General features: G+C 38.5%; 1 protein-coding gene across 1 annotated transcript in view; it reads left to right on the top strand.

Annotated features, from left to right (window-relative positions):
* SYTL4 (synaptotagmin like 4) overlaps window positions 1-26,549 on the top strand; it is a 70,753-nt gene that overhangs the window by 27,049 nt on the left and 17,155 nt on the right. Inside the window, exons 2-5 of the mRNA XM_059910754.1 lie at window positions 1,610-1,792; window positions 2,044-2,259; window positions 2,402-2,511; window positions 2,744-2,846. Coding sequence (XP_059766737.1) covers window positions 1,683-1,792; window positions 2,044-2,259; window positions 2,402-2,511; window positions 2,744-2,846 — 539 coding nt within the window. The 5' untranslated portion in view covers window positions 1,610-1,682. The remainder of the gene's footprint in view (window positions 1-1,609; window positions 1,793-2,043; window positions 2,260-2,401; window positions 2,512-2,743; window positions 2,847-26,549) is intronic.

Here is a 26,549-nt window from a genome sequence, read left to right as displayed (position 1 = left end):
CCGCTCGCCGCAACTGGAGAAAGCCCTCGCACAGAAACGGAGACCCAACACAGCCAAAAATAAATAAATAAATTAATTAATTAATTAAAAAAAAAAGTAAGACACGTTTGTTAAAAAAGAAATCAGAACTATGTAAAGTAAAAAGTAAAAGTTGCCCCCTTGCAGTTCTGCTTCCCAAGAGAAACCAATAATAATGGGTTTTGTTCTAGATCATTTTCTTTGCATATACAAATGTATAGATAAATGCTTTACCAAAGAGATCATTCAAGTGCAGTTCTGAAATGACTTTTTTTCCCCACTCAGGAACATATTTTCATACAGATCTACCACATTTTTTAAATGGATACATAGTATGCCATCATATGGAAGTATTGTTTAATGATTTCTCTGTTAAAGAACTTGTTTTTGCTCTTACAAATAATATTGCAGTAACTTTCTTGTATGTATACCTTGCATACACATTTACGTGAATATTTCTATTAGGTAGGTTCTTCGATGTGGTATTGCTTGCCTAAGGAGTATGCATATTTTACAATGTGTTACTAACTGTACTTCAATTTGTCTTTTGAATCAGTCTTCCATACTATAGCTGGAGCGATCTTTGTAAAACAAATTTGAGTATGTGATTTCCCAATATCAAAAACAAAGCAACAACAAAGATGCTCGATGGATTTCTATTGTCTATGTCATCAGTTTTAAAATTCTTAATTTTTAAGAGTATTCGAGAGCTACATAATCTGGTTCCAACCTGTATTTCCTACCATTCTCCTCAACCAACAAACATATACTCTATTCTATAAGGTAAAATCCACCTGCTCTGTAAAACCTTCCACATGTATAGTTCTCTCTCTTCCCTCTCTAGGCAAGATAGAACAAGTTACTCCCTTCTCTAAGTTCCCATAACAATTTATTATCCCTTTAATAGCACTTTGTACACTGTACTGTGTGTGTCTGTCTCCCCCTACTACTCTGTGACCTTCTTAAAGACAAGAACTGTGCCTTACTCATCTCTGTGTCCCCAGCACTTTGCCCAATACCTGTGATTGGGTTCTCAACAAATGTGCATGAAATAGGTGAAGGTATTCTTGAGGTAGTGTTAGCAATAAGGACTTTGGGAGATAGAGTAGGTGACAGCAGTTTTGAAGTGTAGCAGAAAGCTGACTGCATCCTGGGAACATGGATGCCGGTCAGGAAAGGGGAAATGGGTTTCAACTGGCAGAGGTCCCTGTGTGGTTTTCTCTGTGGTCTGATTATTTGGCTTAATAGACTTGTTACTTGAGAACATTAAAAAAATTGAAAATTGGGATGATTGAGGATACACTTTGGTGGAGGGGGAATTTGACTCAGCTGTTCTGTGCTCTTTCCAGACTTATGTTGAAAGACCCAACCCTTTGCCAGAGTCGTGAATAAGTTTTTCTTCTTGAAAAATCAAAGCCTCTTCATTTTCAGGGTAGGATTCACCTGGGAGTAGGAATGGTAAATTGGTCACATACTTCTATGTTATCTCTAACCTGGCTCAAGGTGGAGGTGGCCCACCGAAAGGCTCTAGGGCTGTGGGCCTCTTCTGGAGTAAATTACCTGTGCGAAATTATTTCTTATCTTATTTCAGGCAACTCTGGGGTAGCTCTCCTGGCCTGGTAGCTTTGAAGAAAGAAGAGTAGAAGGAAAAACTAGAATAAGTCATGTCGGAGATACTTGACCTCTCTTTTCTGTCTGAGGTGGAAAGGGATTTGATCCTCAGTGTTCTACAACGAGATGAGGAGCTCCGAAAAGCAGATGAGAAAAGGATTAGGTAAGAGTCCCAGAAAAATCAAGGGCTCCCAGGCCTTTAACCAATGATACCTGGACTTTTCCTTATACTTCTCATCTGACTTTCAGAGGAACTTGTGTATGAGGTTTACAACTCCTCAGTGAGTCAGGTTGGGCTCTGAGGTTGTTGCTTTCACAGAACCAAATAGTCTTACTGTCTCTACCCCTCAACCCATCTCCATCCAGCCTATGCAGATTTCAAATCACTTGTGTTTCTCTTTTGGGTCTTGGCAGGCGACTGAAGAATGAGTTACTGGAGATAAAAAGGAAAGGGGCCAAAAGGGGCAGCCAACACTATAGTGATCGGACCTGTGCCCGGTGCCAGGAGAGCCTGGGCCGTTTGACTCCCAAGACCAACACTTGTCGGGGTTGTAATCACCTGGTGTGTCGGGACTGCCGCATCCAGGAAAGCAATGGTACTTGGAGATGCAAGGTGTGCGCCAAGGAAATGTGAGTGTTAACTTATGGCTGAGTAGAGAGAAGAAATGGGGCCCCAGTTGTGGTTAGAATTTCTCCCCTCATCCTTTGTTGGTTGAATGTCAAGGGCCATTTTTTTTTAATCCATATGTCATTTTCTTTTATTCCTTTGCAGAGAGCTGAAGAAGGCAACTGGAGACTGGTTTTATGACCAGAAAGTGAATCGCTTTGCTTACCGCACCGGCAGTGAGATAATCAGGATGTCCCTGCGCCGCAAACCTGCAGGTACCGGACCTGTCGGGAAATGGTTCCTTGAGATGCTTGACCCTCTGCTGTGGGTGATAGACCCTCTGCTGTGGAATCTTAGTATATTCTTATTGGTGATGTCTTCACTCCATGAGCTCAGCCTGTTTGTAGGGAACATGAAGATTGTGTTGCCATCCTTTCTGCAAGCGTGCTGTGTTTCCCTTCCCCCCCTCATCACCACCCCTCTGCCATGCTTTTGTTTGTCTTGAAGTGAATAAAAGAGAGACAGTGGGACAGTCCCTCCTTCATCAGTCACAGATGGGCAATATCTGGCCAGGAAGAAAGATCATTCAGGAGCAACAGAAGGAACCCAGGTAAGAACCAAGCAATCATTTAAAGAACTGCTACACATTCCTTTAATTCTTTTATTTTTTTACTTCTATTTGTAAAATAATAGATGCTTATTGTAGGAAAATTTGGAAAGTACAGAAAAGAATAAAGAAGGAAGAAAAAAAAGCTTCCTAATCCTGCAACCCACATATAAACGTTAACATTTTGGTATATTTACTTTGTGCTTTATAAGAACAATTTGAAGACAAATACAGATAACACATACTCATTATTGAACATTTAACCAGTATAGGAAACAATAAAGAAATCAACAAATCACACAAATTCTTACTACCCCAGTATTCATATTATGTGAAAATTATTTCAGATATCTTTTGTGCATATATGTAAATAGAGGGATGGGTGGATGGATAGACTGAAAAACCTTTATAATATTGGGTCATAATATATTAAATTAAAAGCTTTGTTTAATTTTACTTGAATTTGACAGAATAAAACACTGAAATAAAATACAGGAATTGCTAATCTTCAGATGAATGTTTCTTTACCATAAAAGATATTAGTCATTAATATCCATTTAAGCTTAAGAAAAAATATTATGAAAACCATTGAGCAGTTAGTCATTTTTTTGTAGTGTCTTTTTGGTAACAGCCTTATCAAGCTATAATTCATACACCATATCATTCACCTATTAATAGTGTACAATGCAATGGTTTTTAGTATATACACAGAATGGTGCAACCATCACCTCAATTGATTTTAGAACTTTTTGTCACCTTAAAAAGAAACCCTGTACCCTTTAGCTATCAGTGACTCCCCAACCTCCATATCTTTCCCATCCCTAAACAGTCACTGATCTACTTTTAATTTCTATATATTTGCCTATTTTGGACATTTTATTTAATTAGAATCGTACAGTATGTGGTCCTTTGTGACTGTCTTGTCTCACTTAACATAATGTTTTCAAGGTTCATCCATGTTGAAGCATGTATCAGTACTTCATTTCTTTTTATTGCCAAATAATATTCCATTATATGTATATACCCCCATTTGTTTATCCATTCATCTGTTGATGGACATTTGGATTGTTTCCACTTTTTGGACTAATGCAATTATGAACATTTGTATTGAGTTTTTGTGGGGACATATGTTTTCATTTCTCTTAGAAAGATACCTAAGAGTGGAGTTGCTAGGTCAAATGATCACTTAGTCATTTTGTAAATCTACCTTTTTCAATATTAAGCATTATCAGTGGACTCTACTATGAAGAAGGAGGAGGAGATTAGCTTCCTTACACTTCCTCCTAACACTTTCCCCTACTCCCACTTTTTATTAATCAAATTATTTTTACTTTGTCAGGGCTTACAACATTTACATTCTGTTATGCAATCATAAACCATCTGATTGTTTTATCTGTTTGTTTAGTTTTAGTTCATATTTAAAAGATTCTTATGCTTACAACCAGGCTTTGGCCCATGGTTCATCTATATTTCTGAATACTTTGACTTATTTCTTGATTGTCAGGATTTTATCATTGAGAAGTTCCTTCAAGAAGAGGTTGTGGGTGCTATATTCATTTCACTTTTTCATGTTAAGAATGTCTGCCTAGTCCCTTTATGAATTTGAATGATGTCTTGGCTGGATATTATATTCTTGGGTTACACTTTCTTTCCCTTAGAATATTGTAGACATTACTCCATTGTCTTCTGTCACTGAATGTAACTGAAGAAGTCTTAGGCCAGCTAGCCTTTTGTTTTTCTCCCTTGTAGGTAACACACACTCTGTGTGTGTGTGTGTGTGTGTGTGTGTGTGTGTGTGGTGTGTGTGCGTGCACATATACATGCATGCACACATGTGTGTGTGTCTGAATATGCCTGAAAATTTCCTTGTATTTTTCTTGAAGTTTAGTAACTTAACGAGGATAGATCTCAATGGTGATCATCCTGTTTCATTTTTCCCTAATACACAGTGTACGCTTGATGAATTCTTTCTTCATTGATGGAAAATTTATCTGCATTGTATCCTGTGAACTCTTTCTATTTCACTAGTTGAGTTCTCCACTTCAGGGACATTGGATTTCTTCATCTTCCATTTCTGTCCTTTTACTATCAAATGCAAAAGAAAAAGAGAAAGGTGAAAGCAATTAATCATAATAACCCAACCCTTTCTTCTGTGCTATTACTTTGATTTTCAGCCATTTTCTTTCTTCCATTTCTTCCCTTCTTCCCTCCCCCCTTCCTTTTTGCTGTATCTAATTTACTGATTTGAATGAATGATCTTGTTTAGGTTTTAATTTATTCTTTGCTCTCAGTTTTCCTTTTTCTCTAATTTTGTTGTTTCATCATCTTGTATTGAGCTCTTATGCCTTATCAAATCTATATTCTTATTAAGTTCCTGTGTAAATCTAAAGCATTCACAAAAAAGCTACTTATTTTCCTATGGTTATATTCTTCTCCACAATGGGTTCTTTGTTCATCATGCAAGTTCTTTCTATTTCTCCCCACCCCATGTCATATTTATGTATCTTCTAGACCACTTCTTTTCATTCTACTCATGTTTAACATGGGAGGTTCTGTCTGTATTTTTTGTTTGCTCTGATATAGTGTGTGAATTCTTCTTGACAGGCTTTTCATCTCAACTTGACACAATTTATCTCTTCTCCACACTCAATTATACTTTAGTTTAAGGATAGAAGTTACTTTCTACAAAAGACCTGTACTCCAAAAACTATAAGAGGCTGATGAAAGAAATTAAAGACCACACAAACATACTATGTTCTTCAGTTGGACGAATCAATATTGTTAAAATGACCATACTACCCAAGGCAATCTACAGATTCAATGCAGTCCCTATCAAATTACCAATGGTATTTTTCATAGAACTGGAACAAGAAATTTAAAAATTTGTATGGAAACACAAAAGACCCTGAGTAGCCAAAACAATCTTCAGAAAGATGAATGGAGCTGGAGGAATCAAGTGCCCTGACTTCAGACTATACTACACAGCTACAGTAATCAAAATAGTATGGTACCAGCACAAAAACAGACACATAGATCAATGGAACAGGATAGAAAGCCCAGAAATAAACCCACACACTTATGGTCAATTAATCTATGACAAAAGAGGCAAGAATATACAACGGAGAAAAGACAATCTCTTCAGTCAGTGGTGTGGGGAAAACTGGACAGTTACATGTAAAAGAGTGAAGTTAGAGCATTCTCTAACACCATATACAAAAATAAACTCAAAATGGATTAAAGACCTAACTATAAGACCAGATACCATAAAACTCCTAGAGGAAAATGTAGGCAGGACACTCTTTGATATAAATTGCAGCAATATTTTTTTGGACCTGTCTCCTAGAGTAATGGAAACAAAAGCAAAAATAAACAGATGAGACCTAGTTAAACTTGAAAGCTTTTGCACAGCAAAGGAAATCATAAACAAAATGAAAAGACAACCTACGAAATGGGAGAAAATATTTGCAAATGATGTGGCTGACAAGGGATTAATTTCCAAACTAAACAAACAGTTCATACAGCTCAATATCAAAAAACCAAACAACCCAAACAAAAAATGGGCAGAAGACTTTTAATAGACATTTCTCCAAAGAAGACATACAGATGGCCAACAGGCACATGAAAAGATGCTCAACATTGCTAATTACTAGAAAAAAACAAATCAAAATGATAATACGGTACCACCTCACACTGGTCAGAATGGCCATCATCAAAAAGTCTACAAATGATAAATTCTGGAGAGGGTGTAGATCAAAGAGAACCCTCCTACGCTGTTGGTGGGAATGTAAATTGGTGCAGCCACTATGCAAAATAGTATGGAGGTTCCTTAAAAAACTAAAAATGGGGTTGCCATATGATCCAACAATCCCACTCCTGGGCATATATATGGAAAAGACAAAAACTCTAATTCGAAAAGATACATGCACCCCAAGGTTCATAGCAGCACTATTCACAATAGCCAAGACATGGAAGCAATTTAAGTGTCCATCAACAGATGAATGGACAAAGAAGATGTGGTACATATATACAATGGAATACTACTCAGCCGTAAAAAAAGAAAGAATGCCATTTGGAGCAACATGGATGGACTTAGAGATTATCATACTAAGTGAAGTAAGTCAGACAGAGAAAGACAAATACCATATGATATCACTTATATGTGGAATCTAGAATATGATACAAATAAACTTATTTACAAAACAGAAATAGACTCACAGACATAGAAAACAAATTTATGGTTACCAAAGGGGAAAGGGGTAGGGAGGGATAAACTGGGAATTTGGGATTAGCAGATATACACTACTATATACAAAACAGATAAACAACAAGGACCTGCTGTATAGCACAGGGAACTATATTCAATATCTTGTAATAACCCATAATGGAAAAAAATCTGAAAAAGAATATATATATATATGCATATAACTGAATCACTTTGCTGTACACCTGAAACATTGTAAATCAACTATACTTCAATAAAAAGTAAATAAAATAAAATACAATACTTGGGAAAAAAGAAATTGCTTTCTATATACTTCTTTTCTGTAACCCGAGGGGAGGGGCAAAAGACAGCTTGGGGATCTGGGTTTCAGTCTCCTGAAATTCTCTTAAATGTCTGGGCTCACTCAATCCAGCTCTGTATGCATCCTCTAGCTCATACCAGTGACCCTGAGAGATGACATCCCCCAGCAGGCTTGTCTGCCTCTGTTGGGATCTCCCAGTCATACCTGGGGCTGCAAATCTTGAGGATTTTTGTTTTCCTTGTCTTACCCCAGGACTGCCTGCTCACTTAATCTGTATGTCTCCGCATTGGAAGGAGTTTTGCTGAGCTAGATCTTTCTTCTGTCTTCTTAGCCATGACTTTTTCAACTTTATGACTTGAGGCTTTATTCCTTTCCTCATTTGGCTGCTGCTGGTGAATTTTTGACTTTTTATTTGTGTTTTTTTCCCCTAACTTTCCCTCGGCCAAAGAGAAATGACTTTATCATGTTTTATATGGTTGATGAAAAGCAATATAGAAATATATCAAATGAGTCCCCAGTAAGCTCACTTCCTCTGCCCCAGACAGTTCTTGTTACCAGTCATTAATAATTTTGATATATGGACTACCAGACTGTCTAAATTTACAAATATGGGTTGGGTTTTTCAAGTTTTAATTTCTTTTTACAAAAGGATCGTACTGTATACATGTTAAGTGAAAAAAATGAGACAGAATTTAAAAAACTCAAGAATACAGATAATATGGAAAATGGGCAAAAGATTTGAACATTTTACCAAAGACAATATACACATGTCAAATAAACACATGAAAAGATGCTCAACATCATTAGTCATAAGGGAAATGCAAATTAAAATCATTATACGATGCTACTGTGTACCCACTAGAATGGCTAAAATTATAAAAGACTGACTATACCAGTTTTTTTTAATTTAAATTTTTTATTGAAGTATAGTCAATTTATAATCTTGTGCTAATTTCTGCTGTATAGCAAAGTGACTCAGTTATGCACATATATACATTATTTTCAAATATTTTTTTCTGTTATGAATTATCCCAGGAGATTGGATATAGTTCCCTGTGCTATACGGTAGGACCTTGTTATCCATTCTAAAAGTAATAGTTTGCATCTATTAACCCCAAACTCCCTGTCCATCCCTCTCTCTCCTCCTATCCCCCTTGGCAACCACAAGTCTGTTCTCTAGGTCTGTGAGTCTATTTCTGTTTTGTAACTAGGTTCATTTGTACCATAGTTTAGATTCCACATATAAGTGATATCATATGATATTTGTCTTTCTCCTTCTGACTTCACTTAGTAAGATAATCTCTAGTTGCATCTATGTTGCTGCCAGTGGCATTATTTCATTCTTTTTTATGGCTGAGTAGTATTCCATTGTATGTGTGTACCATATCTTCTTTATCCATTTATCTGTCGATGGACATTTAGGTTGTTTCTATGTCTTGGTTATTGTGAACAGTGCTGCTTTGAACACAGGGTTGCATGTATCTTTTTGAATTATAGTTTTGTCTGGGTATATGCCCAGGAGTGGGATTGCTAGATCATATGGTAACTCTACTTGTAGTTTTCTGAGGAACCTCCATACTGTTTTGCATAGTGGCTGCACCAATTTACATTCCCACCAACAGTGTAGGAGGATTCCCTTTTCCCCACACCCTCTCCAGCATTTGTTACTTGTAGACTTTTTGATGATGGTCAGTGTGAGGTGGTACCTCATTATAGTTTTGATTTGCATTTCTCTAATTAGTGATGTTGAGCATCTTTTCATGTGCCTGTTGGCCATCTGCATGTCTTCTTTGGAGAAATGTCTGTTAAAGTCTTCTGCCCATTTTTCAATTGGGTTGTTTGTTTTTTTGTTGTTGAGTTGTATGAGCTGTTTGTATATTTTGGAGATTAAGCCCTTGTCGGTTGCATCATTTGCAAATATTTTCTCCCATTCTGTAGGTTGTCTTTTCGTTTTGTTTATGGTTTCATTTGCTGTGCAAAAGCTTGTAAGTTTGATTAGGTCCCATTTGTTTATTTTTGTTTTTATGTCTATTGCCTTGGGAGACTGACCTAAGAAAATATTACTACAGTTTATGTCTGAGAATGTTTTGCTTAGGTTCTCTTCTAGTTTTATGGTGTCATGTCTTTTTTTTTTTTTAATGTGATGATCCATTTTTTTTATTTATTTATTTATTTATTTATTTATTTATTTATTTATGGCTGTGTTGGGTCTTCGTTTCTGTGCGAGGGCTTTCTCTAGTTACGGCAAGTGGGGGCCACTCTTCATCGCGGTACGCGGGCCTCTCATTATCGCGGCCTCTCTTGTTGCGGAGCACAAGCTCCAGACGCGCAGGCTCAGCAATTGTGACTCATGGGCTTAGTTGCTCCGTGGCATGTGGGGTCTTCCCAGACCAGGGCTCGAACCCGTGTCCGCTGCATTGGCAGGCAGACTCTCAACCACTGCGCCACCAGGGAAGCCCGGTGTCATGTCTTATATTTAAGTCTTTAAGCCATTTTGAGTTTATTTTTGTGCATGGTGTGAAGGTGTGTTCTAACTTCATTGATTTATATGCAGCTGTCCAACTTTCCCAGCACCACTTGCTAAAGAGACTGTCTTTTTACTATTTTAGATTCTTGCCTCCTTTGTCAAAGATTGACTGTAGGTGTTTAGGTTTATTTCTTGGCTGTCTATTCTGTTCCATTGATCCATATGTCTCTTTTTGTACCAATACCACTCTGTTTTGATTACTGTAGCTTTGTAGTATTTTCTGAAGTCTGCGAGAGTTATGTCACCTGCAGGCAGGTGTTTTTTTTTCCCTCAGAATTACTTTGACAGTTCTGGGTCTTTTATGGTTCCATGTAAATTTTTGGATTATTTGTTCTAGTTCTGTGAAAAATGTCATGGGTAATTTGATAGGGATCACATTAAATCTGTAGATTGCTTTGGGTAGTATTGCCATTTCAACAATATTAAATCTTCCAATCCAAGAGCATGGGGTATCTTTCCATTTCTTTGAATCCTCTTTAATTTCCTTTATTAATGTTTTATAGTTCTCAGCATATAAGTCTTTCATCTCCTTGGTCAGGTTTATTCGTAGGTATTTTTTTTGGTGCAATTCTAGAAGGTTTTTTTTTTTTTACATTCTCTTTCTGATATTTCATTGTCAGTGTAAAGATGCAGTCGATTCTGGGTGTCAATCTTGTATCCTGCTACTTTGCTGAACTCATTTATTAGATCTAATAGTTTTTGTGTGGAGTCCTTAGGGTTTTCTATGTATAGTATCATGTCATCTGCATATAGTGACAATTTTTCCTCTTCCCTTCCAATATGGATACCTTTTATCTCTTTTTCTTGTCTGTGGCTAGGACTTCCAGTACTATGTTGAATAGAGGAGGTGAGAGTGGGCATACTTGTCTTGTTCCAGAGTTGAGCACGAAGGCTTTCAACTTTTCACCATTGAGTATTACAATGGCTGTGGGTTTGTCATAAATGGCTTTTATTATGTTGAGGTATGTTCGCTCTATACCCATTTTGGTAAGAGTTTTTATCATCAATGGATGTTGAATTTTGGCTTTTTCTGCATCTACTGAGAGGATCATGTGGTTTTTGACTTTTCTTTTGTTTATGTGGTGTATTACATTGATTGTTTTGCATATGTTGAACCATCCTTGTGAACTTGGGATGAATCCCACTGGTTGTGGCATATGATCTTTTTTAATGTGTTGTTGGATTCGGTTTGCTAATATTTTGTTGAGAAGTTTTGCATCTATATTCATCAAAGGTATTGGCCTATAATTTTCTTTTTTTCATGGTATCTTTGTCTGGTTTTGGTATCAGGGTGATGCTGGCTTCACAGAATGTCTTTGGGAGTGATCACTCCTCTTCAGTCTTTTGGAAAAGTTTGAGAAGGATCAGTATAAGTTCTTCTTTGTGTGTTTGCTAGAATTCGCCTGTGAAGCGATCTGGTTCTGGACTTTTGTTTGTAGGGAGTTTTTTTTTTTAACATCTTTATTGGAGTATAATTGCTTTACAATGGTGTGTTAGTTTCTGCTTTATAACAAAGTGAATCAGCTATACATATACATATATCCCCATATCTCCTCCCTCTTGCGTCTCCCTCCCACCCTCCCTATCCCACCCCTCTAGGTGGTCACAAAGCACCGAGCTCATCTCCCTGTGCTATGCGGCTGCTTCCCACTAGTTATCGGTTTTACATTTGGTAGTGTATATATGTCCATGCCACTCTATCACTTCGTCCCAGCTTACTCTTCCCCCTCCCCGTGTCCTCAAGTCCATTCTCTACATCTGCGTCTTTATTCCTGTCCTGCCCCTAGGTTCTTCAGAACCATTTTTTTTTTAGATTCCATATATATGTGTTAGCATACAGTATTTGTTTTTCTCTTTCTGACTTACTTCACTCTGTATGACAGACTCTAGGTCCATCCACCTCACTACAAATAACTCAACTCTATTTCTTTTTATGGCTGAGTAATATTCCATTTTACATATGTGCCACATTTTCTTTATCCATTCATCTGTCGGTGGACACTTTAGGTTGCTTCCATGTCCTGGCTATTGAAAATAGAATTGCAATGAACATTGTGATACATGACTCTTTTTGAATTATGGTTTTCTTGGGGTATATGCCAAGTAGTGGGATTGCTGGGTCATATAGTAGTTCTATTTTTAGTTTTTTAAGGAACCTCCATACTGTTTTCCATAGTGGCTGTATCAATTTACATTCCTACCAGCAGTGCAAGAGAGTTCCCTTTTCTCCACACCCTCTCCAGCATTTTTTGTTTGTAGATTGTTTGATGATGGCCATTCTGACTGGTGTGAGGTGATACCTCATTGTAGTTTTGATTTGCATTTCTCTAATGATAAGTGATGTTGAGCATTCTCTCATGTGTATGTTGGCAATCTGTATATCTTCTTTGGAGAAATGTCTATTTAGGTCTTCCACCCATTTTTGGATTGGGTTGTTTGTGTTTTTGATATTGAGTTGCATGAGCTGCTTGTAAATTTTGGAGATTAATCCTTTGTCAGTTGCTTCATTTGCAAATATTTTCTCCCATTCTGAGGGTTGTCTTTTCATCTTGTTTATGGTTTCCTTTGCTGTGCAAAAGCTTTTAAGTTTCATTAGGTCCCATTTGTTTATTTTTGTTTTTCTCTAGGAGGTGAGTCAAAAAGGATCTTGCTGTGATTTATGTCATAGAGTGTTCTGCCTATGTTTTCCTCTAAGAGTTTTATAGTGTCTGGCCTTACATTTAGGTCTTTAATCCATTTTGAGTTTATTTTTATGTATGGTGTTAGGGAGTGTTCTAATTTCATTCTTTTACTTGTAGCTGTCCAGTTTTCCCAGCACCACTTATTGAAGAGGCTGTCTTTTCTCCATTGTATATTCCTGCCTCCTTTATCAAAGATAAGGTGACCATATGTGTGTGGGTTTATCTCTGGGCTTTCTATCCTGTTCCATTGATCTATATTTCTGTCTTTGTGCCAGTACCGTACTTTCTTGATTACTGTAGCTTTGTAGTATAGTCTGAAGTCAGGGAGCCTGATTCCTCCAGCTCCGTTTTTCTTTCTCAAGATTGCTTTGGCTATTCGGGGTCTTTTGTGTTTCCATACAAATTGTGAAAACTTTTGTTCTAGTTCTGTGAAAAATGCCAGTGGTAGTTTGATATGGATTGCACTGAATCAGTAGATTGCTTTGACTATTCGGGGTCTTTTGTGTTTCCATACAAATTGTGAAAACTTTTGTTCTAGTTCTGTGAAAAATGCCAATGGTAGTTTGATATGGATTGCACTGAATCAGTAGATTGCTTTGACTATTCGGGGTCTTTTGTGTTTCCATACAAATTGTGAAAACTTTTGTTCTAGTTCTGTGAAAAATGCCAGTGGTAGTTTGATAGGGATTGCACTGAATCTGTAGATTGCTTTGGGTAGTATAGTCATTTTCACAATGTTGTTTCTTCCAGTCCAGGAACATGGTATATCACCCCATCTGTTTGTGTCATCTTTTATTTCTTTCATCAGTGTCTTAATAGTTTTCTGCATACAGATCTTTTGTCTCCTTAGGTAGGTTTATGCCTAGGCATTTTATTCTTTTTGTTGCAGTGGTAAATGGGAGTGTTTCCTTAATTTCTCTTTCAGATTATTTATCATTAGTGTATAGGAATGCAAGAGACTTCTGTGCATTAATTTTGTACGCTGCTACTTTACCAAATGCATTGATTAGCTCTAGTAGTTTTCTGGTAGCATCTTTAGGATTCTATGTATACTATCCTGTCATGTGCAAACAGTGACAGCTTTACTTCTTCTTTTCTGATTTGGATTCCTTTTCATTCTTCTTCTCTGATTCCTGTGGCTAAAACTTCCAAAACTATGTTGAATAATAGTGGTGAGAGTGGACAACCTTGTCTTGTTCCTGATCTTAGAGGAAATGGTTTCAGTTTTTCACCATTGAGAACGATCTTGGCTGTGGGTTTGTCATATATAGCCTTTATTATGTTGAGGTAAGTTCCCTTGATGCCTACTTTCTGGAGGGTTTTTATCATAAGTGGGTGTTGAATTTTGTTGAAAGCTTTTCCTGCATCTATTGAGATGATCATATGGTTTTTCTCCTTCAGTTTGTTAGTGTGGCTTATCACATAGATTGATTTGCGTATACTGAAGAATCCTTGCATTCCTGGAATAAACCCCACTTGATCTTGGTGTATGATCCTTTCAATGTTCTGTTGGATTCTGTTTGCTAGGATTTTGTTGAGGATTTTTGCTTCTATGTTCATCAGTGATATGGGCCTGTAGTTTTCTTTCTTTGTGACATATTTTTCTGGTTTTGGTATCAGGGTGATGGTGGCCTCGTAGAATGAGCTTGGGAGTGTTCCTCCCTCTGCTATATTTGGGAAGAGTTTGAGAAGGATAGGTGTTAGCTCTTCTCTAAATGTTTGATAGAATTCGCCTGTGAAGCCGTCTGGTCCTGGGCTGTTGTTTGTTGGAAGATTTTTAATCACAGTTTCAATTTCAGTGCCTGTGATTGTTCTGTTTATATTTTCCATTTCTTCCTGGTTCAGTCTCAGAAGGTTGTGCTTTTCTAAGAATGTGTCCATTTCTTCCAGGTTGTCCATTTTATTGGCATATAGTTGCTTGTAGTAATCTCTCATGGTCCTTTGCATTTCTGCAGTGTCAGTTGTTATTTCTCCTTTTTCATTTCTAATTCTGTTGATTTGAGTCTTCTCCCTCTTTTTCTTGATGAGTCTGGCTAATGGGCTAACTTTGGGTTTTTTTTGTTCTTCTCTCTCTAATTGCCTTAGGTGTAAGGTTAGGTTGTTTATTTGAGATGTTTCTTGTTTCTTGAAGTTGGATTGTATTGCTATAAACTTCCCTCTTACAACAGCTTTTGCTGCATCACATAGGTTTTGGGTCGTCGTGTTTTCATTGTCATTTGTTTCTAGGTATTTTTTAATTTCCTCTTTGATTTCTTCAGTGATCTCTTGGTTATTTAGTAGTGTATGGTTTAGCCTCCATGTGTTTGTATTTTTTACAGATATTTTCCTGTAATTGATATCTAGTCTCATAGCGTTGTGGTCGGAAAAGATACTTGATACGATTTCAATTTTCTTAAATTTACCAAGGCTTGATTTGTGACCCAAGATATGATCTATCCTGGAGAATGTTCCATGAGCACTTGAGAAGAAAGTGTATCCTGTTGTTTTTGGATGGAATGTCCTATAAATATCAATTAAGTCCATCTTGTTTAATGCATCATTTAAAGCTTGTGTTTCCTTATCTATTTTCATTTTGGATGATCTGTCCATTGGTGAAAGTGGGGTGTTAAAGTCCCCTACTATGATTGTGTTACTGTCGATTTCCCTTTTTATGGCTGTTAGCATTTGCCTTATGTATTGAGGTGTTCCTATGTTGGGTGCATAAATATTTACAATTGTTATATCTTCTTCTTGGATTGATCCCTTGGTCACTATTTAGTGTCTTTTTTTGTCTCTTGTAATAGTCTTTATTTTAAAGTCTATTTTGTCTGATATGAGAATTGCTACTCCAGCTTTAATTTGATTTCCATTTGCATGGAATATGTTTTTCCATCCCCTCACTTTCAGTCTGTATGTGTCCCTAGGTCTGAAGTGGGTCTTTTACAGACAGCATGTTTATGGGTCTTGTTTTTGTATCCATTCAGCCAGTCCTTGTCTTTTGGTTGGAGCATTTAATCCATTTACATTTAAGGTAGTTATCAATATGTATGTTCCTATTACCATTTTCTTAATTATTTTGGGTTTGTTATTGTAGGTCTTTTCCTTCTCTTGTGTTTCCTGCCTAAAGAAGTTCCTTTAGCATTTGTTGTAAAGCCAGTTTGGTGGTGCTAAATTCTCTTAGCTTTTGCTTGTCTCTAAAGGTTTTAATTTCTCCATTGAATCTGAATGAGATCCTTGCTGGGTAGAGTAATATTGGTTCTAGGTTTTTCTCTTTCGTTACTTTAAATATGTCCTGCCACTCTCTTCTGGCTTGCAGATTTTCTGGTGAAAGATCAGCTGTTAACCTTATGGGGATTCCCTTGTATGTTATTTGTTGTTTTTCCCTTGCTGCTTTTAATATTTTTTCTTTGTATTGAATTTTTGATAGTTTGATTAATATGTGTCTTGGCGTGTTTCTTGGATTTATCCTGTATGGGACTCTCTGCGCTTCCTGGACTTGATTGACTATTTCTTTTCCCATATTTGGGAAGTTTTCAACTATAATCTCTCCAGATATTTTCCTAGTCCCTTTCTTTTTCTATTCTTCTTCTGGGACCCCTATAATTTGAATGTTGGTGCGTTTAATGTTGTCTCAGAGGTCTCTGAGAGTGTCCTGAATTCTTTTCATTCTTTTTTCTTTATTCTGCTCTGCAGTAGTTATTTCCACTATTTTATCTTCCAGGTCACTTATCCGTTCTTCTGCCTCAGTTATTCTGCTGTTGATTCCTTCAAGAGAATTTTAAATTTCATTTATTGTGTTGTTCCTCATTGTTTGTTTGGTCTTTAATTCTTGTAGGTCTTTGTTTGGTCTGGTGTGTTTTTACCTTGCTCCTTCATCTGCTGTGTGTTTCTCTGTCTTCTCATTTTGCTTAACTTACTGTGCTTGGGGTCTCCTATTCGCAGGCTGCAGGTTCGTAGTTCCTGTTGCTTTTGGTTTCTGCCCCCAGTGGGTAAGGTTGGTTCATTGGGGTGTGTAGGGTTCCTGGTGTAGGGGAGTGGTGCATGTGTTCTGGTGGATGAGACTGGATCTTGTCTTTCTGGTGTGCAGGAGCGCATCCGGTGGTGTGTTTTGGGGTGTCTTTGACCTTATAGTGATTTTAGGCAGCCTCTCTGCTAATGGGTGGGGTTGTGTTCCTGTCTTGCTAGTTGTTTGGCATAGCCTGTCCAGCACTGTAGCTTGCTGGTCGTTGAGTGGAGCTGTGTCTTAGCGTTGAGGTTGGAGATCTCTGGGAAAGCTTTTGCCATTTGATATTACATGGAGCTGGGAGGTCTCTGGTGGACCAATGCCCTGAACTCGGCTCTCCCACCTCAGGGGCACAGGCCCGACACCTGGCTGGAGCACCAAGACCCTGTCAGCCACACGGCTCAGAAGAAAAGGGAGAAAAAAAGAAAGAAAGGAAGAAAAAATAATAATAAGATAAAATAAAGTTATTAAAATAAAAAAATATGAAAAACTAAAAAGTAGTAAAAAAAATAGAAAAGAAAAAAAGAAGAGAGCAACCAAAACAAAAAGAAATCCACCAATGATAAGAACCACTAAAAACTATACTAAGAAAAAAACAAAAAAAAGAAATGGACAGAACCCTAGGAAAATGGTAAAAGCAAAGCTATACAGAAAAAATCACACAAGGAAGCATACACATGCACACTCACAAAAAGAGAAAAAGGAAAAAAGAATATTTATCTATATATATAAAAAAAGAGGAAGAGAGGAGTCAAATCAATAAACAAATCTACCAGTGATAATACACTCTAAATACTAAACTACAGTCAACATAAAACCAGAAACAAATTAGATGCAGAAAGCAAACCCCAAGTCTGCAGTTGCTCCCAAAGTCCACCACCTCAATTTTGGGATGATTCGTTGTCTATTCGGGTATTCCAGAGTTGCAGGGTACATCAAGTTGATTGTGGAGATTTAATCCGCTGTTCCTGAGGCTGCTGGGAGAAATTTCCCCTTCTCTTCTTTGTTTGCACAGCTCCTGGGGTTCAGCTTTGGATTTGGCCCTGCCTCTGCATGTAGGTTACCTGAGGGCGTCTGCTGTTTGCTCAGACAGGATGGGGTTAAAGGAGCAGCTGATTAGGGGGCTCTGGCTCACTCAGGCTGGGGGGAGAGAGGGGTAGGGAATGTGGGGCAAGCCTGCGGCAGCAGAGGCCACCATGACATTGCAGCAGCCTGAAGCACGCCGTGTGTTCTCTGTAGAGAGTTTTTTAAAATTACAGATTCTATTTCACTTCTAGTGATCAGTCTGGTGGGCTTTATGTTTCTAGAAAGTTGTCTGTTTCTTCTAGGTTGTCAAATTTGTTGTCATAAAATTGTTCATATTATTCTCTTATGGTTTTTTTTTGTATTTCTGCAGTATCGGTTGAGATTTCTCCTTTTTCATTTGTTATTTTATTTGGGTTCTCTCTCTTTTCTTCTTGGTGAGCCTGGCCAGAGGTTTGTCAATTTTGTTTACCCTTTCAAAGAACCAGCTCTTGGTTTTATTTACTTTTTCTATTGTCTTTTAAAATCTCTATTTTGTTTATTTCCTCCCTGATCTTTATTACTTCCTTCCTTCTGCTGACTTCAGGTTTTGTTTGTTCTTTTTTTTCTAATTCCTTTAGGTGGTATGTTAGGTTGTTTATTTGAGATTTTTCTTGTTTTTTTAGGAAGACCTGTATTGCTATGAACTTCCCTCTAAGAACTGCTATTGCTGCATCCCATAGATTTTGTATGGTTGTGTTTTCATTTGTTGTTTTCTCAAAGTATTTTTTAATTTCCATTTTGATTTCCTCGTTGACCCATTGGTTTTTTAGTAGCATGTTGCTTAGTCTCCGTGTAATCATTTTTCTGTCATTTCTTTTCCTGTGGTTTATTTCTAGTTTCATGCCATTGTGGTCAGAGAAGATTCTTGAAATAATTTCTATACTCTTAAATTTGTTGAGGTTAGTTTTGTGCCCTAGTATGTGGTCAATCCTAGACAATGTTCCATGTGCAGTTGAAAAGAATGTGTATTCTGGTTTTTTTTAGATGTAATATCCTGAAAATATCAATTAAGTCTAACTGTTCTATTGTATCATTTAGGATCTCTCTTGCCTTACTGATTTTTTGTCTAGAAGATCTGCCCATTGATGTGAGTGTGGTGTTAAAGTTTCCTACTGTTACTATATTCCCATCAGTTTCTCCCTTAATGTCTGTTAGTGTTTGTTTTATGTGTTTGGGTTCTCCTATATTAGGTGCATATATGTTGATAAGTGTAAAATTCTCTTGTATTGATCCTTTTACCATTATATAGTGTCCTTCTTTACCTTTCTTTATGGCCTTTGTTTTAAAGTCTATTTTGTCTGATATGAGTATTGCAACTCCTGCTTTCTTGTCATTTCCATTTACATGAAATAACTTTTTCCATCCCCTCAGTTTCAGTCTGTGTGTGTCCTTTGCCCTAAGGTGGGTCTCTTGTAGGCAGCATATTGTAGGCTCTTGTTTTTTTGTATCCAGGCTGCCACTCTATGTCTTTTTTTTTAAATTAATTAATTAATTTATTTTTGGCTGTGTTGGGTCTTCGTTTCTGTGTGAGGGCTTTCTCTAGTTGCGGCGAGCGGGGGCCACTCTTCATCGCGGTGCGCGGGCCTCTCACTATCGCGGCCTCTCTTGTTGGCGGAGCACAGGCTCCAGACGCGCAGGCTCAGTAGTTGTGGCTCACGGGCCCAGTTGCTCCGCGGCATGTGGGATCTTACCAGACCAGGGCTCGAACCCGTGTCCTCTGCATTGGCAGGCAGATTCTCAACCACTGCGCCACCAGGGAAACCCCACTCTATGTCTTTTGATTGGAGCATTCAGTCCATTGACATTTTAGGTAATTACTGATGCATATGTATTTATTGCCATTTTAAACCTTGTTTTCCAGTTGATTCTATGTTTCTTCTTTGTTCCTTTCTTTTTCTTTTTGTGGCTTGATAATTTCCTTTTATTTTATGCTTGTGGTCTCTTCTTTTTGTTTTTTGTGAATCTGTTGTATATTTTTGATTTGTGGTTGCCCTGTTTTTCAAGTATGTTAACCTCTACCTATATCTGCTTGCTTTTGACTGATAGACATACAGGCTCAAACACATTCTAAAAAAAAATAATCTACATTTTCTTACTCTCCTTCCCCACATTTTATGATTTTGATGTCCTCTTTTACATCTTCGTGTTTATCCTTTTGCTGTTCCTTGTGTTTATCATCGCTTTCACAAATAGGTTTTTTTTTCTCTTTTTGATCTGTATACTGGCTAATTTTAGTGATTTACTTTCCAATTGTGATTTCCTCCTTCCTATATCTTCTTGCTTCTTTTCAATTTAGAGAAGACCTTTCAATATTTCTTTTAGGATAGCTTTAGTATTGCTGTATTCTTTTAGTTTTTGCTTGTCTGAGAAATTCTTTATTTCTCCTCCCATTCTAAATGATAATCTTGCTGGGTAGAGCATTCTAGGTTGCAGATTTTTCTCTTTAAAGACTTTGAATATATTTTGCCACTCCCTTCTGTCCTGCAGCATTTCTGTAGAGAAATCAGCTGATAGGCTTATGGGGGTTCTCTTGTAATTAACTCTGTTTTTCTCTTGCTGCCTTTAGAATCCTCTCTTTAACTTTTTCCATTTTATTATAATATGTCTTAGCGTAGGTCTGTTTGGGATCATCTTGTTTGGGACCCTCTGTGCTTCTTGTATCTGGATATCTATTTCGTTCTTAGGTTTGGGAAGTTTTCAGCCATAATTTCTTCAAATACATTTCCTTTCTTTTTTCTTTTTAATTAATTAATTTATTTATTTTTGGCTGCATTGGGTCTTCGTTGCTGCACACTGGCTTTCTCTAGTTGCGGCGAGCGGGGCTACTCTTCGTTGCGGTGCGTGGGATTCTCACTGCGGTGGCTTCTCTTGTTGCGGAGCGTGGGCTCTAGGTGTGTGGGCTTCAGTAGTTGTGGCATGCAGGCTCAGTAGTTGTGGTGCACGGGCTTAGTTGCTCCACGGCATGTGGGATCTTCCAAGACCAGGGCTCGAACCTGTGTCCCCTGCATTGGCAGGTGGATTCTTAACCACTGCGCCACCAGGGAAGTCCCCTTCAAATACATTTTCAATCCCCTTTTCTCTTTCTTCTCCTTCTGGAATCCCCATTATGCATAGATTGGCACGCTTTATATTATCCCATAGGTCTCTTATATTGCTTTCATTTTTTTTCTTTTTCATTTGGCTTTCTGCCTGCTGTTTTGATTGGGTAATTTTCATTATTCTACCTTCCAAATCACTTATCCTTTCTTCTGCATTATTCATTCTGCTGTTCATTGCCTTTAGCTCAGCTTTTGTCTCGGCAAATGAATTTTCTAATTTTTCTTGGTTCCTTCTTATAGTTTCTTGTTCCTTTTTATAGTAATCTGCATTTCTGTCAATAGCCTTTCTTAATTCCTTTAGTATTTTCATTATCTCCTATTTGAAATCCATGTCTATTAAACTGAAGTGGTCTGTTTCATTGTTTGTTCTTTCAGGACAATTTTCTTGGTCTTTTAACTGGGAGTGGTTCCTCTGCTTCTTCATTTTGCTTATATTTCTCTTACCCTGTGAGTTTAGGAGAAACAGTTATCTACTGTAGTCTTGGAGGGCTATTTATATGCAGGAGTGTTCCTGCGTAGGTCGTTTGGGTTTAATATTTTTTTGGCGTGAGGGCTGTTTTTGGTTTGGTTGCTTGCCATCTCTTTCCTCAGCGTGTGTTGGCGGTGCATGCTCCAGGGGAGACAGCAGGGGTGGGGAGGGCAGAGGTTGGTGACTGGTCACAGCACCCTCGGCAGTGGCGGGTCTTGCGCACTCCCAGGGAAGTGGGGGCAGTGGCTGGCGCCTGGTCACGGGATCCTTGGTGGCAGTGGGCTGCACACCTTCCTGGGGAGGCAGGGGCAGCGGTTGGCACTCAATCTTGGGATCCTTGATGGTGGCAGCAGTCTGTGCCCATCTCTGGGGTCTGAGATGGCAGTGGTGGCTCACGCCCACCCTTGGAGCTTGTGTAGGCAGTGCCTTGCTGCTTGAGAGTCTGTGCTCGGAGAAAGAAGCTCCTATGGTGAGCTCACTCCTCTCCTAGCACACCCCCCAACAATGGGGCCTTGCCTCTCCTGCGGGCCCAGGCTTATTCCTGTATTCCCTTGATTGTGGCGCACCACACCTTAGCCCCCTCAGGCTGTCTCCATGCAGCCAACCCCAGTCCTCTCCCTGGATATGACCTCCGAAGCCCGAGGCTCAGCACCCAGCCCCCACCTGCCCCAGCGGCTGAGCGTCTCAGGCTGGGTAGTGCCAGATGGTGGCACTGACCTTCTGTGCAGGTCTTTCTCCACTTTGCCCTCCGTAAACCAGTTGTTTCACTCTCCTCTGAGGCTCCGAAGCTCACCATCTGTCCTGGCTTGATCTCCCCACCAGTGAGGGGACTTACCAGTGTGTGGAGACCTTTCCTCTTTTGCAGCTCCTTCCCAGGGACACAGGTCCCATCCCTATTCCTTTCTTTCTTTTTTTTCTTTTGTCCTACCCTGTTACGTAGAGATTTTCTTGCCCTTTTGGAAGTCTGAGGTCTTCTGCCAGTGTTCAGTAGATGTTCTGTGAGAATCGTTCCACATGTAGATGTATTTTTGATGTATTTGTGGGAGGAGGTGAGCTCCACTTCCTGCTCCTCCGCCATCTTGATCCGATCCCCTGACCATACCAATTTTTGACAAGGATATAGAGCAACTGGAATTCTCATACAGTGCTGGTAGGAATGTACAATGGTGCAGCCACTTTGAAAAACAGTTTAGTAGTGTCTTAAGTTAAATGTGCACCTACCTGTGAGTCAGCCTTTAAATTTCTAGGTATTCACTCAAGAGAAGCAAAAGAATATGTCGTAGAAGATATACAGATTGCCAACAAACACATGAAAGAATGCTCAACATCATTAATCATTAGAGAAATGCAAATCAAAACTACAATGAGATATCACCTCACACCAGTCAGAATGGCCATCATCAAAAAATCTACAAACAATAAATGCTGGAGAGGGTGTGGAGGAAAGGGAACCCTCCTGCACTGTTGGTGGGAATGTAAATTGATACAGCCACTATGGAGAACAGTATAGGGGTTCCTTAAAAAACTAAAAATAGAACTACCATACGACCCAGCCATCCCACTACTGGGCATATACCCTGAGGAAACCATAAATCAAAAAGAGTCATGTACCACAATATTCACTGCAGCTCTACTTACAATAGCCAGGACATGGAAGCAACCTAAGTGTCCATCGACAGATGAATGGATAAAGAAGATGTGGCACATATATACAATGGAATATTACTCAGCCATAAAAAGAAACGAGATTGAGTTATTTGTAGTGAGGTGGATGGAGTTAGAGTCTGTCATACAGAGTGAAGTAAGTCAGAAAGAGAAAAACAAATACCGTATGCTAACACATATATATGGAATCTAAAAAAAAAAACAGGTTTTGAAGAACCTAGGGGCAGGACAGGAATAAAGACACAGATGTAGAGAATGGACTTGAGGACACAGGGAGGGGGAAGGGTAAGCTGGGACAAAGTGAGAGAGCGGCATGGACATATATACACTACCAAATGTAAAACCGATAGCTAGTGCGAAGCAGCCGCATAGCACAGGGAGATGAGCTCGGTGCTTTGTGACCACCTAGAGGGGTGGGATAGGGAGGGTGGGAGGGAGACACAGGAGGGAGGGTATATGGGGATATAAGTATATGTAAAGCTGATTCACTTTGTTATAAAGCAGAAACTCACACACCATTGTAAAGCAATTATACTCCAATAAAGGTGTTAAAAAAACGTATTAGAAAAAAAATAAAAGAATATGTCCATACAAAGACTTGTACATGAATGTTCATAGTGGCTTTATTTGTGATCACCAAAACCTAGAGACAACCCCAGTGTCTGTCAACAGGTGAAGGGATAAACTGTGCTTTGTTTATACAGTGGAATACTACTCAGCAGTGGAAAGGAATGGACCACTGATACATGCAACAACATGGATGAATCTCAAAATAATCACGCTGAGTGAAAGAAGCCAAACAAAAAAGAGGACATACTGTATGATTCTGTTTATGTAAAATTCTAGAAAAAGCAAGCTAAATTTCAGTGACAGCAGATCAGCACTTACTTGGAGATGGGGTGAGGAGGGAGAGATGGATTATGAAGGGGCACAAGGAAACTTTGGGGAGTGATAGATATGTTCGATAGCTTAACTGTGGTGATGGTTTCACCAATGTATACATATGTCAAAACTCATCAAACTGCACACTTAAACATGTGCAATTTATTTATGTCAGTTATAACTCAAGGTGCAAATGGGAAAAAATGACAGAAAAATACAACATTGACATCTTTCCATGTCAGCACCAAGGGTCTGCCTCATTCTTTTTGGTCTCTGTATGGTGTTTCATTGTATGTATGTACTATGATTTTATCCACACAGCCTTGGGTGGGTGACTCATCTGTTTTAGGTGATGAGGCCCCCCTTTTTCCTTTGCGGATAAGGATGGCTTTTATTTCCTGAACCTGATTAACACATCTGGCATCATTGGTCAGAATGTAATTTCTGAAGCCCATTGCTTCTGGCTGTCTATGATCTCTTGTCTCATTGGGCTCAGAAGACTCTTATTTATCCTAAACATGGAAACAGATTAAGTGGCCATAAATGATCTTTTCCATAAAATTATGGAGCCTCAGAGATAATCTAATTCAACCCCCTTATTTTTACAGAAAAGAAAGCAGGATAAGTGATTTACCTGAGATCATACAGATAGTTAGAGCCCAGGACTCCCGTCTCTTAGTCTATTTTTCAACTGCACAGATGTCAAATAATTGCTTTTTTGCCCTACGGTGGTTTGTATCAGCTTTGGATCAGTACGTATTAATCTTTAGGAAAAAATACAAGCAGAAAACACTCTCCATGGGCCATTATTAAACTACCTCTCTAGAGGAATGGTTCTGCTTTAGGTTCTTTATTCTTTGTAGCAAATGGGGAAAAAAAAATGGTTCTAAAGTAAAAATGCAATCAAACTCCCTGCTGTGTCTTCACCTATAAAGCTAATGCATCTCTCAAGAAATGACCGCTATTTCACCTCTGGCATGCCTTAGGATTTCAACCCCAGCTGTCTGTTTTCGTAAAGCTATCTCAGACATCACGTTATGTTAACTTGGAAAGTTTAGTCTCTACTGCCTAAGACGTTATACATTTTGGTTACTTCATTCTTTGCTCTTTTGTTATTAGTTCCTTCATTTGTTTGACAAATGTCTATGAATGCCTACTGTTTTCCAGGCACTGTTTTAGGCAGTGGGATACACTGGTGAAGACAACAAAGTCCCTTGCTTGAGGAGCTTAAATTTGGGAGTGGGGGGCACAGACAATAAGGGAATAATCAAGTAAATATATTGTATATCAGATGTTGACAAGTGCTATGGAGAAAAATGAAGTAGATTAAAGGGAGGGAGTGTCAGGAAAGCATATGTGTATATGAGCTGTTTTATCTAGGCCAGCAGGGGAAAAGTCTTAATAATAAGATGACATTTGAGAGAAGACAGGAAGCAAAGAGGCACAAACCCTTAGAGTATCTGGGGGAAAGAGATACTTTCTAGGCAGAGAAAGCAGCAGGTATAAAGACCCTAAGGTGAGTTTGTGTTTGGCACGTGTGAGTCATCTGGAACTGGTGAGCAAGTGGGGAGGGTAGGGGATAAAGACAGAGGTGAGGTGAGAAGCAGATCATGTAAGATATTGTTGGCACTTGTAAGGACTCTGTCTTTTACTCCGAGTGAGAAGGAGGGCTCTGAGTGACAGGATATTATTTTTTCTTTTTTTAAATTGGGGTAAAATTTACATAACATGAGATTAATCATTTTAACAGTTTTAAAGTATACAATTCAGTAACTTTTAATACTTTCAGAATGTTGTGCAACCATCACCACTGTCTAATTTCAGAACATTTTCATCACTCCAAAAAGAAGCCCCGTGCCCATTAAGCAGTCAGTCTCCATTTCCCTCAGCCCCTAATCTGCTTTCTGTCTCTATGGATTTGCCTATTCTGGACATTTCCTGTAAATGGAATCATACAGGATGTGGCCATTTGTGTTTGGCATTTTACTTAGCACAATATTTTCAAGGTTCATCCATGTTGTAGCATGTGTCAGAACTTCATTCCTTTTTATTATCAATAATATTTCATTATATGGCTGTACCACATTTCCTTTATCTGTTCATCTGTTGATGGACATTTGGACTATTTCCACCTGTTAGCTATTGTGAATAATGCTGCTATGAACATTTGTGTACAAGTTTTTGTGTGGACACGTGTTTTCAGTTCTCTTGGGTAGATACCTATGAGTGGAATTGCTGGGTTGTGTGGTAATTCTGTATTGGGGATATATATATATATATATATATATATATATATATATATATATATATATATATATATATGATTGATTGATGGATGGATGTTTGGCTGCATCGCGAGGCTTGCAGGATCTTAGTTCCCTGACCAGGGATTGAACCCAAGCCCCCGGCAGTGGAAGTGCAGAGTCCTAACCACTGGACCACCAGGGAATTCCCTGGATTTATATTTTAAAAACTCATTTTGGCTGCTGTGTTGAGGATAGATTGTATGAGGACAAGGGCAGAAGTAGGGAGTTCAGTTAAGAGGCTACTGCAACCATCCAGGAGCTAGGTGATGGTGGTTTAGACCAGAGTAATGGCAGTGGAGGGGGAGAGAACTAGTCATATTCTAGATATACTTTGAAGATAGAGCCAAGAGGATTTGCTAACACATTGGATATGTATTTTGAGAGAACGAGCGGAGTCAAGGGTGATTCTTAAGATTTTTGACCTGAGAAATGAAAGGACAGAGTTGCCATTTGATGAAATTGAGGGAAGAGCAGGTTTGGGGGAGGATTAGGGCTTTAGTTTTGGACT

The sequence above is a fragment of the Balaenoptera ricei genome, chromosome X (genome assembly GCF_028023285.1).
Source record: "Balaenoptera ricei isolate mBalRic1 chromosome X, mBalRic1.hap2, whole genome shotgun sequence".
Classification (NCBI taxonomy): Eukaryota; Metazoa; Chordata; class Mammalia; order Artiodactyla; family Balaenopteridae; genus Balaenoptera; species Balaenoptera ricei.
The sequence above is the reverse complement of the archived record's forward strand: the minus strand, read 5'-3'. Positions and strand labels throughout refer to the sequence as shown.